The sequence below is a fragment of the Lynx rufus genome, unplaced genomic scaffold (assembly GCF_022079265.1).
Source record: "Lynx rufus isolate CCGP_SWC_20201006 ecotype Redwood Valley unplaced genomic scaffold, mLynRuf1.p SCAF_30, whole genome shotgun sequence".
NCBI lineage: Eukaryota > Metazoa > Chordata > Mammalia > Carnivora > Felidae > Lynx > Lynx rufus.
The window spans coordinates 1,958,457-1,974,502 of record NW_025814846.1 but is presented as its reverse complement, the minus strand read 5'-3'; the positions used below and the strand labels follow the sequence as shown (position 1 = coordinate 1,974,502).

The window sequence follows — 16,046 nt, the reverse complement described above, 5'->3', positions numbered from 1 at the left end:
CTCAAGTCTTCCTGTTATTGGCAGTGTCCCCTGGCCCCTGGGAGGTGGAGACTGAGAATCTTATAGTCGGGGGTTTTGTGGTGTGTGCAATCTCTGTATCCATAGCAACTGGCCAACTAGCCGGCCTCCCTTAGCCCCAGGTCAGAACTAGAACCTCTGCTTCAGGTGATTCTTGGTTCCTGGGGTGGAAGGCTCCCTACCTTGGGGCTGCCTAAAGCTTGGCCAGATCTGCCTCAACTTGCTAAATTGAATTTGCCCCACCCTGGGGCAGTTTCTCCTGAGTCCCCACCCTGGGCAAGCACTCTATCCCCAAAGCTGGATGCATGCTGTTAAATGGGGAGGAGTTGGAGAGCTTGGGTATGCACCCTGCCTGCAAAGAGGCCCGATCTCCTGGTTGTCCCACCGACTTTCCAGGTATCCAGATTAAAGGGAAAGAAAGACCCCAGAGATTATCCCCCTTTGCTCACCTCCTCATCTAATCTGGGACTTCGGCAGCCCTATGAACTCCGTTGCCGAGCAGCGGCCCAGGCTTCTGCTCCTCCCCCGAGCTCCTCAGATACACTGGGAGGGAGGCTGGGATCTGCCTTCTGCTAGGGTCCCTGATGGCCCAGTATCCCTTCCCCCAGGCCCTCGCCATGGCCGAGTCCCCCGGCTGCTGCTCCGTCTGGGCCCGCTGCCTCCACTGCCTGTATAGCTGCCACTGGAGGAAATGCCCCAAAGAGAGGATGCAAACCAGCAAGGTGGAGTAGGGATGGGGGGGACTGGAAGTCCGAGGCAGAGGCCGCCTGGAGGGGATAAGGAAGCCAAGTGTGCTCAGAGGCAGCTGGTGGGGGGTGGCGGCGGGGGTGGGGGGGTGGGAAGGGACTTTCTTTCCCCAGGAAGAAAACTTCTCTCTGCCTGCGGAGCAGAGCAGAGCAGCCCTACTCCTGGCGGGAAGCCCCATGGAGCTGTCATCCGTTGGGGACTCTGAGCTGGAAGTGGGGATCGGCTGTGAGCTTCTCTCCTGCCCCTTTGCAGTGCGACTGTATCTGGTTTGGCCTGCTCTTCCTCACCTTTCTCCTCTCCCTGGGCTGGCTGTACATCGGGCTCATCCTTCTCAATGACCTGCACAACTTCAATGAGTGTGTCACAGATCCCCCCCTTCCTCTTCATACATGTTAATCTATGCCCCACCTTGGGACCCGTGGGTGCTCAGTCATTCCCGGCCCTGCCCAGCTGTCCTGCTACCCAACCTCCTTAGAAAATTGCTCCACGAAGTCTCCCCAGTCCTTGGAGCCCCTGGCCCCATGAAAGGCTTCCCTCTCACTCCCTTCTAGTCCTCCTTCTGAACCCACCCACCCCAACTCCCCTCAGGCCACTATTAACACCCCTTCCCCCACTCAGACACCTCTCTCTCCCCTCCCACAGATTCCTGTTCCAACACTGGGGACACTGGATGGACTGGTCCCTGGCATTTCTGCTGGTCATCTCTCTACTTGTCACATATGCATCCCTGCTATTGGTGGGTCAGGGAGCGGCCCATCTAACCCCTACCTCAGTCCTCCCTTCCTGCTCAGCTTCAACCCCTGACCACTGAGGGGAGGGGAGGTGAGGGGGACGGTGTCAGCCTGGGAACCCAGGAAGCCCACCTCGGTGACCCCTCTTGGTACCTCATACCTCCCACCACCCTCTGCTTCCAGCTCCTGGCCCTGCTCCTGCGGCTCTGCGGCCAGCCTCTGCATCTGCACAGTGTCCACAAGGTAAGAGTGCGGGTGGGAGTGAGCGGGAAACGGGGACCACTGGGCCCAGGGCTTGGCCAGCTATTTTGCTGAGCACCTCAATATTCTACCCATGGACTCAAGCTCAGGACCTGAAGCCCAGTAAATTTTTGTTGAGTGAAAGAAGGAACGTGGATGAGCCAGGGGAAAGAGAGAGGGGGCAGCCCAGGGACCCCCAGGCTCACAAAGAAGACCCCATTCATCTCTGGTCCCCCAGATGCTGCTGCTCCTCATCATGCTTCTTGTGGCCGCTGGCCTCGTGGGACTGGATGTCCAATGGCAGCAGGAGTGGCGTAGCTTACGTCTGTCACTGCAGGTGAGTGGCTGATCTCCAGTGCCTATGTGGGAGCCTTGGCCTGTGGCCAACCTCTGGACGTATCTTGCTCCTTGGTCCCCCACGACTGCAAGTAGCTCTGAACTCCAAAAGTCAGGTCCTAGGAGAAGGAGTGGGGCACTGGAGAGAAGAACCTTCTTCACCAACTCTTGTCCACAGGCCACAGCCCCGTTCCTTCATATTGGAGCAGTTGCTGGCATCACCCTCCTGGCCTGGCCTGTTGCTGATACCTTCTACCGTATCCATCGAAGAGGTGCCAATTCCACTCCCCAACATACCCTCCCTGGCCATCGATGCTTCTGCCTCCTGCTGCCCATTTTACTGCACCCACACTCTGCTTTCTGTCCCCAGAGCTCACCCATTGCCCTTTCTCCATAGCCTGCCCCTCATTCCCCACAGGTCCCAAGGTTCTGCTACTGCTCCTATTTTTTGGAGTTGCCCTGGCCATCTACCTGGCCCCACTGTGCATCTCCTCACCCTGTATCATGGAACCCAGAGACTTACCCCCCAAGCCTGGTCTGGTGGGACACCGAGGGGCCCCCATGGTGAGTGTTGGGTAGAATGCTGGTAGGGTGGGAAGGGTCTGCTCCTCTAGGCTGCAGCAATCAGGCCTGTGGGTTCCCAGGCTCGCACCCTTCTCTGCTACCCCCCTACCAATTCCCTTTCCCAGCTGGCCCCCGAGAACACCCTGATGTCACTGAGGAAAACAGCTGAATGTGGAGCTGCTGTGTTCGAGACTGATGTGATGGTTAGGTGAGAGACACTAGGGGACAGAGGGACACACTAGGGGAGCTTGGGAAATGATGATCAGCCCTAGAGCTCAGCCCTCTGACACCTCTTGTGCCCTCAGCTCTGACGGGATCCCCTTCCTCATGCATGATGAGCACCTGAGCAGGACCACAGATGTGGCCTCAGTGTTCCCAGCCCGAACCTCCTCCCACAGCAGCGACTTCTCCTGTGCTGAACTGAAGAAGCTCAATGCCGGGACCTGGTTCCTAGAGGTGAAGACAGCCTCACAAAAGAGGCAACCACCTGCGGGGGTACTGAGGGGAGGGTTCATTCATTGATAAGTATTTTCTGATCCCTGTGCTGAGCAATAGGTGTAGAGGCTCTGCCCTCAAGTCACTCCCTCCGCTGAAAGAAGAGAGCTTAGCCAACAGATTATCAGAATAGGAAACCTAGAGTGATAACAATATCCTTAGTAAACAGAGAGGAGAGAGAGCAAAGGCACTATTTGGCAGGGTGGGTGTGGAAGAGGATCAGGAATGGTTTCACAAGAGAGAATGCCTGAGCAGCACATGAAATGAGAATGCTGTTTAAGATGGGCAAAGCAGGGATCAGCAATTCTAGTCAGGTGGAAGAGCATATGTAAAGCCCAGAAGTATGAAGAAGTGTTCTCAGGAAACAAAAAGTGGCTCAGTGCAACTGGGAGATAAAATTTGTGGGAGCAGTGGGAGCTGAGACTGGCAAGGGGAGCAGAGGCTTGGTTTCAGAGGGCTTTGAATGCCAGAACCGCCCCCCTCCCCCCAAAAAAGAATGTCAGGCCCAGAAGTGCAGGCTTCAGTTCTGTAGGTGATGGAAAATTTCGTAAGGATACTTTATTTTCTCAGTTCCTGTTTTCCTACCTTTAAAAATAATACATGTTGGGGGGCCTGGGTGGCTCAGTCAGTTAAGCATTCAACTCTTGATCTCAGCTCAGGTCTTGATCTCAGGGTCGTGAGTTCAAGTCTCACATTGGGTTCCCCACCCAGTACACAGCCTGCTTAAAAATAAAAGTAATACTTGTTCCGCATAAAAAAAATTAAACATTAGAGAAATAATGTAAAAATTGAAAGTCTCCCATAATCCAACTCCTCTGAGATAATCATTGCTAACAGTTGGGTACATATTCCATATGTGTATACACACATACATGTCATTTTGCACAAATAGGATCACTTCATATATTCTTTTGCAACTTGATTGTCTTTTCATTTAACTCTATATACAATGACATGCCAGAGTGATTAAGACCAAGGGTTGTCTGGGTTTGAGTCCTGGCTTCACTACCTACTAGCTATGTGAGCCTGGGCAACATTCCTTAGTCTCTCTTGCTTTACTTTCCTCGTCTGTAAAATAGGCATAATAATAGTACCTACTTTGTAGGATTTGGGGAGGATTAAATAAATCAATGCACATAAAGTACTTCTAACGCTGCCTGGCACATAGTAAATAATTTATAATAAGTATCAGATAGCTTGCTTTTTCCATGTCAGCGGTTAGGAGGTAAGGTCATTTGTTGATTACAAGGGGAAGGGAGGAGAGTGGCAGAGGTTTGGAAGAGCCACTAGGAATGGAAGAAGGAGCAAAACAAGAACAAGTGAAAGGATGATTAAGTGGGGCACCTGGCTGGCTCAGTCCGTAGAGCATGTGACTCTTGATCTCAAGGTTGTGCTTTCAAGCCCTGCGTTGGGTATAGAGCTTACTTAAAAAAAAAAAAAAAAGGATGATTAAGTGGAAATGAAGGTAAAAGACTATATAGTCCACATGATGTGCTCTGCCCCCCAATTCTAGGGGTGGAGGAGGCAGACTGTTACACAATTGAATCAGGGTTTAGGATTTGTGGGGCGGGCAGGGCAGGAAAGGAGTTGAAGGTGGTATGGAAAAGTAATGTGAGGTGTAGATGGACCATGGGTAGGGGATGTAGATGTGGCAGACAGGGGCTGATGGATTGGGCAGAAACCAAAGGGCCAAGGTCCCAGAGGTCTCTGTGAGACCAAAGAGAAAATGTGAGGAAGTTAGGAAACCAGGGGGGTAGGAGGTTAGGGTCACAGAGTAAGGTGTTAGAGGGTCTGGAAAGGGTCACAGTTTGGAGAAAGAAAGACTGTGGCTCAGGGGTGCACACAAGCCTGGTGCCAAGTGGGGGAAACGAGTGAAGATCGTGAGGATGGGGGAATGGCCTAAAGGCTTCTTCTGGTCTTGAAATAATTTTCCTGTTCTCATAGAGGCAACCCTTCTGGGGGGCCAAACGGCTGTCTGACCCTGATCGGAAGGAGGCTGAGAACCAGACAGTCCCAACATTGGAAGAGCTGCTGAAGGAAGCTGCAGTCCTTAACCTTTCTATCATGTTTGACTTGCGCCGCCCCCCACGAAATCACACATACCATGACACATTTGTGAACCAGACACTGGAGACTGTGCTGAGTGCAAGGGTGCCCCAAGCCATGGTGATATTTCCAGGACCCCAAGTGCCCCCTCTTGCCCATCTCCCCACCCCTGCCTTCCCTAGGCCACGGTGATAATTTTGAGGCTGCCCCCTGCCCCAGGGCCCCACCTCAACTCATATACCCCATTCTGTTATCAAACCTCTCTGCCCCTGGCCCCGCCCCTGGAATCCCCAAGCCTTCCCCAGCTTCATGCCCATCTTCCCTGAACCACAGGTCCTTTGGCTACCGGATGAAGATCGGGCTAAGGTCCAACAACGGGCACCTAGAATGCGCCAGATATATGGACAGCAGGGAAGCAACAGAACTGAGAGGCCCCAGTTTCTCAACCTCCCCTATCAAGACCTGCCACTGTTGGATATCAAGTGAGTGCCAGAGGAAAGGAGCCAAGGGGACCCCGTGAAGCTTAATGGTAGGGAAGAGCCACCTCAGGGAGGGCAAAGGCCATTCATTCATTCACACATACAATAAATATTTATCAATATATTTAACACTTGCTATGTGAAAGGCACTATTGTTGCAGGCTTTGAGCATACTAGTGAAAGAGATAATAAACTGAACGAATTATATGCATACTGGATAAGTGATATGAAGATAATAAAATGGGGAGATATAGTAGAGCAATTAGGGTTGGGAGTGAGGGCCAGAGAGGGGCCACATCCGGAAAAATAGCTAAAGGGGTGATGTCTGGGTTGAGACCTGACAGGTCACAAGGAGCTAATGAGGAGAAGAGCTGTGAGAAGAGCAGAAACAGCAGCCCCATAAGCAAGGGAAAGGTGAGGCTGGGGAGATAGGCAGGAGCCCAATTGGGTAGGACCTTGTGGGCCACAAGAACAGTTTTAGCTTTCATTCTCCACCAAAGAAGTAAGTGCAAGGGAGGATGGATCGAGAAGAGAGAAGCAAGAGAGTCCCAGAAGTGAGCCAGGCCCCAGAAGCTGACCCAGCCCGGAAACATGATGGACTGCAAAGCATGCAGTTGCCAAGGTCTCTTCTCATGTCCTTGTGGTCAGATAGAAAAAAAAAAAGTGCACTGTATGGTAGCCCAGTTAGCATAAGTATTTCAAGGACCTTTCCCCAAGTTGTCACCATGGAGGGAGACACGACATGGGGTTTGGCCCTCACTTTAGACTTGTCCTGGTCAACCTCAACCGCTGAGCAGGTTTTCAAAAGACATGAATTAGTAATGAATACAGTGGTAATGAAATCGAGGCCCCGAAAGGTCTAAGCACTCTAAGATGATGGACCAAATATACCGGGATAAAGCACAACAGGGATAGATGTAAACACCTACCTACATTTGCACTCCAAAAGAAGTTCAATTGCACAGCGACAAGAGAGGAGACTGGCATCAGCATGAACATGTGTGAAAAACCAGAGCTTTGATTGAATAGTGTTCATAATGAGTCATCAATGGCATGTGACATTGCCAAAACTAACCTGACCCCGGGCAAACAGCCACAGTGCCCAGAAGGCAGGAGGAAGTTTTGCTGTACTCAAATCTGGGCCAAGCCCACCTGGGATATCATGTTCAGATGCAAGCCCCCATACTATGAAAGGAACACTGATAGAGGCGCCTGGGTGGCTCAGTCGGTTGAGCATCTGACTCTTGATCTTGGCTCAGGTTGTGATCTCACGGTTTGTGAGTTCGAGCTGACGGCACAGAGCCTGCTTGGAATTCTCTGGCTGTCTCTCTGTGCCCCTCCTCCACTCATGCTCTTTCTCTCTCTCTCACAAAATAAATAAATTAATTTTTAAAAATTAAAAAAAGGAGGGGCACCTGGGTGGCTCAGTCAGTTGAGCATCTGACTTCAGCTCAGGTCATGATATCACAGCTCATGAGTTCAAGCCCTGCATCGGGCTCTGTGCTGACAGCTTGGAGCCTGGAGCCTGCTTCAGATTCTGTGTCTCCCTCTCTCTCTGTCCCTAACCCACTCGTATTCTGTCTCTGTCTCTCTCAAAAATAAATACACATTAAAAAAATTTTTTTTAAAAAAAGAAAGGAACATTGATCAACTGAAGTAAGATCAGATTAGGAGAGGTTTGTATGGTGAAGGGAATGATAACCCAGGTCCCAGCCCTGGATGAAGGTACTGGGGCTGTCGGGCCTAGAGAGGAGATGACTCAGGGACATGGTCACTGTTCCTCAGACCTCTGAAGGTCTGTCATGGGACAAAGAAGAGAGACATTCGTGTAGCCCCAGATGGCAAAGCTCAGATCCGTAGGTGGAATCCGCCAGGAGACAAAGTTGAGCTATGCAAAGAAAATTACTTTTGCTCAGGGGATGCTATGTAAAAGTAGGACTGAGAGTTCCTTGGCAGTGACACTGTGGCTTCAAGCACGGACAAAGGCTGCTTCCTGTGCCTCATGCCCCATGATACTAGATGTTCCTGTTTCTTTCCCACCCCCCCCCCCAGGGCACTACACCAGGATAATGTGTCGGTGAACCTATTTGTGGTGAACAAGCCCTGGCTCTTTTCCCTGCTCTGGTGTGCAGGGGTGGACTCAGTCACCACCAACGACTGCCAGCTGCTACAGCAAATGCGTTACCCCGTCTGGCTTATCGTAAGGGCTCTGGGGCTGTCACCCCTCCCTTTCTCCCATCCCTGGCTCTCCTTAACCCTGTTCCTCTATTCCTTACACATTTCCCTCCATATACTACCTTTGGGCCTCTGGCCACCGACAGGAGCCTTTTCCTATTCCCACAGCCCCCTCAAACCTACCTAATGATGTGGATCATTACCAATTGTGTCTCCACCCTGCTGCTTCTGTGGACCTTCCTCCTGCAAGGGTGAGTGCTTCATGCCTCAGCTTTCTGGGTCTTCATGCCACCCAGGGTCCCAGTGATAGGGCCAATTCAGACTCCTACATGCTGCCCGGAGCTTGGGATTTTTCCTTTGAGATTCTTGGACCCTTCCTTGTACACCAAATTGGCCTGAACCTGGGAAAGGCAGTTTGGGGGAACCTGAGATCAAAAAGCCATGCCTGCAGCTGGCTGAACTCACAATGGGAAGCTTTTTCTCTCTATAGGAGATGTAAGAAGGAGAGAGAGAAAACTGGTAAGAACTTTCTCCCTTCACCTCATTTTTCTCCTCCTATAGCCTTCTCTTTGGTCACTCCCTATATGTCTTCCCCACCCCCTGCTCTAGGCTTAGAAACAGCAGTGCTGCTGACCAGGATCAACAATTTCATAATGGAGTAAATGCCCAGCCCCGGACCCCCACCTACCAGAGTCTGAGGCCTCTCTGGATTGGCTAACAGCAAGGAAGAGAGAGCAGCTGAGATGGAAAGTTGGTGGGGTTGGGGTGGGGTAAACTTTGTCAACAGGAGGTTTTGAACCATGAGGGCCCTCTGCACAGATGGTGGGCATGCTGCAAGCTTCCATGGAATCTGCTCCTCTTAGGGTTTTGACCTGAGGTTAGGTTAGGAAGACAGTGACTCATAGGAAGTTTCTCTGCAAATGTTAACAGAGGAAGTGGAAAGGAGGTTGCCAAGATAATGTTTCAGACCTGTGTGTGCGTGTTCTCGAGTAGAAGACACAAGGTGTGTCAGGGATGGGATAGCTTGGACCTATGACTGAAGGAGATGACAAAATGGCCTTTGCTGGAGAACTAAGATGATGGAGTCACCAATCCCCACTCCATTCACTGTCTCCCCTGACCCCTGCAATTTAGCTGCTTTCCTGCCTAGACGCTGAGGGCCGAAGAGCCCATCTAGCCATTTAATTCTGTGACTATAACTGGCTTTTTGCTGTGCACAGCCTTTTCTTCAAGACAGGTTGGTTCCTGTATGGTGTCAATCTGCTTATTCAATGAATTTAACTCCTGTTTTGTCATAGTCTAATCTTTTCCGCGCCGGGGCTTGGTGGGGGATGCACATTCCATCCTCGGTTGTGACATGAATGACATTGAGGGGTCATCACGGAGAGATTCTTGGGCTGGAGGGGTTGCTGCAAGAGGGGAAGCGGGAGAGCAGCCGTCACAGGGGATATTCTGGGTGGCCAAGGCACGCTGCGCAGAGTTGCGTTGTAGCTCCACCTTGTGGTCACCTGCCGCAAGAAGAGGGCCGCGTCAGTCATCACCATGACGTAAGAATGTCACCTGTTTTCCATGCCGGTTGGGGACCTGTGTCCTTGACTCGAGACCCTGAGGGTATAGTCCGATTTCCACAAGTTCTCGCCTCCGTGGGCTGTTGCGTGCAGGGTCTGGTTCCCAGGCCCTCCTTCCCCTCGAGGAGCAGGTTCCCCAATGTGTTTGCTGCTCGCGAGTTCCTGGGCTAAAATAGTTAAGGAGACCAGTGAGGAGCTGACCTAGGATGAGGCGTCTGGTAGAAGGGGGAGGGAGGAGCTTAAGGCAAAAACAGGGACCCGAGCGGGCTCTGTGGCTGACCATTCGTCCCTCCCACCGCACCAAGTCACCCCGGTTCGCGTCCCCACAAGAAGGGAAATCGAATTAAGACGCTGGCGAGGTCAGGAGGTTCGCTCCTCACAATTCCTTTTTCTCGCCAGACTGGGACCTGGGGCAGCACTAGCGCCTCGGGACAAAACCCTACTGGACTGCAAGGCAGCCCAGGGAACTACAATTCCCAAGGTGCCCCTGACAGCTTCCGGTCGCGGAATTGACGGAAGCGCGTTTGAATTTGTGTTCCCGCCCCCTCCTCCTCCCGGACCCCGCCCCTTCCCCTCTCGCCGCCCCGCCCCGCCATGCACACACATGCACATACACACACAGGCAGCCATCCAAGCCGACAAACCTGGCCTGCAGCTGGCGCGGTGGGCGGGGGCGCCGGCGCGCGACCGGCGGGAAGGAGGTAGGCGCATCGGGAGCCAACGCCGCGGCAGCTGCCCGGTCCCAATCTCCTTGGGCGTCCACGCCGCCTTGTAGAGGGCGGGTCTCCTTCACACACTACCCTTTGAAACTGCATTTTCTTAGTTTTCCCTGTTCCCGATCCGCCCCTCAATCTGACTGACTGCCGGCCTCAGCTCCGGGGCTCCTAGCCTGTCGGATACTGCAGGGCTCTCACCTCTCAGCGTGTACCTCCACCCCGCACCCCTACTTTTCTGTCCCCTCCCGGGCGCCCAGCCTCACAGCCCTGCAGCTTCTTCCTCCCCTCCCCTTACGACCTAATCCTGACAACTTCCAGGCTCTCCAACCCCCGCGGCCTCAGCCTCTCAGCTGCAGTCTTGTAACCTCAGAGTCCAGGCTCCTGGCCAGAATGCCAGGTCCTAGTCCCAGACCCTAAACCCTTACGCCTAGCCCCTAGCCTTGAGTTCCTGGCCCTGAGCCTGCTGCCGCTTACCCTTACTGTCTTCCTAGGAGGACAGGACAGCAGTGGCAAACTTAACTTCTATGAGGCCCTGGACTGGAGACTGGGACTGACAAAAACTTGAGGGTGGAGGGCCTCACGGAGCTGCTCATTGGGGTTGAGGTGCAGTTGCTCTCCGTTATTTTTAGGTATTGAGTCACAGCTCCTGGCATCAGGGTTTGGGGCTAGCAGGCTGGGCTAGGGGGCTATTAATAGAGCTGAGGCACAGCTCCGACCCAGTTCAGTTGGGAAGCACAGAGAGCAAGGAGCCTCCCTCTGTCACTACGCCCCGTGGAGATGTTGTGGACTGAGGCAGTAGCTGGACCAGTACCTCTCTGGCTACCAGTACCTCAGCCTGATATCTCTACCTTGGAACTCTCAAGGGAAGGCCCACAGTGATACTTCTGAGCACAGCTCTCCCCTAAGTGTGCCATGGCTTGGAGTCCTGCCACAATAAAGCTCCTGTTGTACTAGCTGAGTGAGGAGATGTGCCCCCAAGTAGAGCAGTTATTGTGGCTACAGCCTTGGCCTGCCTGGACCTACTCTTGGGCTGAAATACTAGGTTGTGTGGGAAAAAAGCTGTTGAAGAAAAACTGTGGATTTCTGGTCCCCAAAGGCCCTCATAGAGATGGGGTGCTTCAGGATGGTCCTAAGAGAGGGGGCATGGAGCCGAGAATTTGCTAGCCCCAAACCAAACACAGCACTAGGAAGCTGCTGAATTCTGTTTATCACCTGCCGATTCTTTTTCTTTACCTCTTGTTGGGCTCTGTCCCTGCTCACAGGAGTCAACAGACCTCAGATCTCTCCCAACTCCATAGAGGAACCTAATTCAGGAAAGCCACTGAGAAACTTGGCTCCACCAAGAAATGAATGATCCTTTATATACATTGTCATTTCTATGGAGAGGTGTTTAATTTTTTTTAATATTTATTTATTTTTGAGAGAGAGACAGAGTGGGGGGGAGGGGGGAGAGAGAGAGGGAGACACAGAATCTGAAGGAGGCTCCAGGCTCCAAGCTGTCCACACAGAGCCCGATGTGGAGCTTGAACCCATGAACTGTGAGATCATGACCTGAGCCGAAATCAGTCGCTTAACTGACTGAGCCACCCAGGCGCTCCTCTATGGAGAGTTTTTATTTCAGTAGGCTAAAGTAAGAATTCCTTAATCCACATATTGAGAATGGTGGGGAAATCTTGATACTTTATTGGACTAATCACCAAAATTATTCCCACCCACACCCAATGTGCTAGAATTCCCATTCACCGAGGATGCACACCTACAGCAATGCACCCTACTCGCAAACCAGAAACTTCTGCCTTCAAGCGACCCAGATCTCCAGCTCCCAGGTGAAACCAGAGGGCTTTTGGACAAAGCTGATTGTTTTTCCACACACAAAATCTGTCTAAACTGTACACAGCTCTGCCTTCAAGAATGAGCCTAGATCATCAGCAGCGGGCCCCCCTGCCCCAACTGGGTCAATTTGCTGAGGACCCCAGTGAGACGGTGGATGAGATGAGAAGTGGTCTCTCTCTTCTTCCTAAATCCCCTTGCCTATTCCTTGGTGGCTTCAGCCTCTGCACAGGCCGCCTGGTTGCCTAGCAACCGCAGCCGCCTGCAGGGGCGTGGGGCTGCTTTCGACCTGTAGGGGGCGCCTGTCCCCCTGGGGCCTCAGTCTGGAGCTCTAGCAGTTGTGAGGGTGTGCCAAGTGTCAAAGCATCTCAGGGCTGTCGGGTCCTCCCAGCATCACCAACCCAGTCCAGTCGGAGTCTCTCTGGAGTGAGTGGAGGAGAAGCTCACTATGATTCTAAAGGGATTTTACTCATATTCATTAAAAATAAAAAGATGAAAGAGAGAGGGAGGAAAGGGGAGAGAAAGCGAGGGAGAGAGAGTGAGCAAAAGCAAGCAAGAGCGAGCGAGAGCGAGCTAGAGACCAAAAAAGAGAGGGCGCGATCGAGAGCAAAAGAGAGCAAGAGAGAGAGCACGAGTGAGTGAGAGAAAGAGAACCAGTCAGTACGGATGGGACATGGGGAGAGCAGTTTGACACTCTCCATTCTCTCCAGGCTTAACAATGCTTATTCCTCAATCAGAGCAATTCAGAGGGCCCAGGCTATAGGAGGCTTTTTTCCTGAGCCACTTATAGGATGTGGAAAAAAGAGTCTAGCAAATATATTGTCAAACTGCTGAGCATATATAAAAGCTTCAAGCTCCTGGGCTACCAGCCTAGCCTAGACTTGGTCATAACCGTTGTGTACCAGGGAATGTGCTAAGTGTTTTACATTTAATCCTCCCCCCAAAAAAAACCCTATGATTATTTCCATTTCTCTAACTTTGAGCACCTCAGTGACAGGGTCTGTTGACCAGTCATCTCCATCTGGATGTCTAATAGACATCTCAAATTCAACATGTCGAAATCTGGCACCTGATCTTTCCCCCCAAAATGACCATTCCTAAAGCTGTCCCCATCTCAGTCAATGGCAGTTTCACCTTTCCAGTGGCTCTGGCCAAAAGACCTTGGAACCACACCTCATATCCATTCTGTCAGCAAATCCTAGTGACCATCTCCTCAAAATACAGGTTCCCGTGAAACCTTAATAAGCTGAAATGGCAAAAAAAAAAAAAGCAATTACCATTAATGTAGTATATGTGCTGCCAAAGCAAGCACAATTACCATTAATGTATATGGAAAAATTGGGGGGCATTCCCAGACCCAAAACATAACCTCTCTTAGGCTTTTCTGATACCTTAGGGCACATCTCGCTAATGAATGCACAAGATAAATGGACAAAAGAAAAAAAAAACGTAAAGCACAGATGCGCGCACACTTCAAAGCTATGGCGGCTTGATGCTGAGATGCTGAGTGGAGTTCTCCAGGAAGGAGCCTAGCCAGGCTGCTCTTGCTGCTACCTCTATAACTGCTCGCTGCACAACAAATGCTGAGTGCCATTGTCACTTTTTTTTTTTAACAAGCAAAAATCCTCTTTGGATTTCTGTCAGTTAGCAAAAACAGGTACCATTGCAGGTCTTTCATAAAAGCAAAGTGGTGTGATGCAAACTTTTGAAAAGTGGGGCATATCTGTGCATCCAGAATCCAACACTTACAGTGCTACCACCCTTGTCCAAACCACCATCATCTCTCCCCTGAATCACTGCAGAAGCCTCCTGACTGGTCTCACTGCTTCCATCCTTGCCCTCTGTGGCCTATTCTCCACACAGAAGCCAGAGTGATCTTGCTAAACCAAGTCAGATCTTGTCAGTCTCTGCACAAAACCCTCCAATGGCTCCCCATGTCTCTCAGGGTAAAGCCAAAAATTTTTTTTTTAATTTTTCCAGAGAGAGGGCGCAAGTGAGCAAGGGGCAGAGAGAGGGAGAGAGACAAAGAATCCCACACAGGCTCCATGCTGACAGCGGGACTCAAGCTCTACCCGCATGTGGGGCTTGAACTCATGAAGCGTGAGATCATGACCTGAACCAAAGTCGGATGCTTAACCAACTGTGCCACCCAGACACCCCATAGCCCAAATACTTATAATGGCCTACAGGCCCTATACAATCTTGTCCCCTACTAAACCTCTGATCTTATCTCCTGGTACTTTTCCCCTCCCTCATTCTGCTCTGGCCACTTGGTCCTCCTTACTGTTTCTTGAACAAGCCAGGTATACTCCTTACTCAGGACCTTTGCACTTGCTGTTCCCTTACAAGGTATACCTTTCTCTATGACTCACTTCCTCACCTCCCTCAAATCGTTGCTCAAATGTCACCTTCTCAGTGACGCCTACCCTGACCAAGCTATTTAAGATGGTCTCTATTCTAATTTCCAGTTTACAGTAAATACAGGGTGTAAAGTATCGAAATAAATGACACCATGGCGGGGGGTTGGGGAGAGACAAATCCAGAAAGTAGAATAGTCTGCAAAACAACTGACTCGTACTCTTCAAAGCAATGTCATTAATTACAAACAAAAACAAAAAACAAAAAGATGAGACACTTCTAGTTCTGGACCCAGTTTCAGTAAATAAACTTCTCCCTATTCCTAACTACAGCTAAAATCCTGGACATTATATATAAAACAAGTGTAAGAAGACTCTGAAAGGAGGAGGAAAGCACAGGCTTATTAGGAACCCAAGTAACCTGAACTCAAGGTGGGGAGTTCCCTAGGTTTTCTCATTGCCTCCCTATATCCCAGACTGGTGCTGGAGAAGCCAGCAGCCTAGAAGCACCAGTGGACACAGACCAGAAAAAACCTCAATAAAAGCCTGCTTTCTCTAAAAAAATTTTTTAATGTTTATTTATTTTTGAGGGGGTGCAGAAAGAGAGGGGGACACAGAATCTGAAGCAGGCTCCAGGCTCTGAGCTGTCAGCACAGAGCCCAACATGGGACTTGAACTCGTGAACCACGAGATCATGACCTGAGCTGAAGTTAGACGCTTAACCAACTGAGCCACCTAGATGTCCCAAAAGTCTGCTCTCTCTAGCCAAAAGACCGGGAAATGGGCTGATTAGCCAGACAGAAAACTCTGAAACAATAACCACTCTACTGTAATCAAACATCATAGAAACAAACTGCAGGCCCACCCATGCCAGCAAAGGCCAAGTAGAAACCCAGAGTGTTACTCTTGCCAGGTTCCCCCAACACTCTCTGGGTTGGTGTCAGAAAAGGCTGGGGGCGCATTTCTGTTCAAGTCATGATATCACAGTTTGTGAGTTTGAGCCCTGCGTAGGGCTCCATGCTGGCAGTGCAGAGCCTGCTTGGGATTCTCTCTTTTTCCCTCTCTCTCTCTGACCCTCCCCCACTCACTCTCACTCTCCCTCTAAAATAAATAAACTTAAAAAAAAAAAGGCTGAATAGGGAGGCTGGACTTCCATTCCCACAGGGTACCATGGCTTCCTCTTCCTGTTGAGTGATATCAGAATGTCAGAGGAGGACTAGTGGAGACTCAGGACTTTTAACTGCTATGCTCTGTCTCCTCCCATCCCCCTCCACTGTCCTACCATCCTTGCCCCTACCTGTACCCCCCACCCATGGTCAGTGGAAGCCACCTGGGAAGCAGGAAAGAGGCACTTCAATCCCTCCCAGCCACAGAGGTGTCAGTGGTGGTGTGGTGGGGAGCTGGAACTCCCAACCCTGCCCAGTAGCAAGAACTCTGCCTCAGGTGTCAACTGACGCCAAGGGGGGAACTTGAACTTCTGTCCCTACCTGACAGTAACCAGGCAGCAGCCTCTTCCACTGATGGCAACAGGGTCAGAAGAGCCTACCAAAAATAAGATTTAAATAAGATCAGAGTATTATAACATAATACCCAAAAATGTGTAGGATGCAATAAAAAAATCACTCATCATACCAGGAACCAGGACACCCTCATCTTGAATGAGAAATAATCCACAGATGTCAACACCAAGATGACAGAGAGCTTTCAATGATCTGACAAGGATTCTAAAGTGGCCAACATAAAA

General features: G+C 50.9%; 1 protein-coding gene across 1 annotated transcript; it reads left to right on the top strand.

Annotated features, from left to right (window-relative positions):
- Positions 1–635: 635 nt before the first annotated feature.
- Positions 636–8,493, top strand: GDPD2 (glycerophosphodiester phosphodiesterase domain containing 2). The gene is made up of 15 exons (XM_047092604.1): positions 636–740; positions 1,018–1,121; positions 1,408–1,501; positions 1,680–1,739; positions 1,975–2,073; positions 2,251–2,344; positions 2,491–2,636; positions 2,762–2,844; positions 2,942–3,092; positions 5,076–5,297; positions 5,511–5,659; positions 7,709–7,856; positions 8,000–8,082; positions 8,322–8,350; positions 8,441–8,493. Exons 1-15 carry the CDS (start codon positions 636–638, stop codon positions 8,491–8,493), a joined length of 1,620 nt encoding a protein of 539 aa, XP_046948560.1.
- The last annotated feature ends 7,553 nt before the right edge of the window (positions 8,494–16,046 follow it).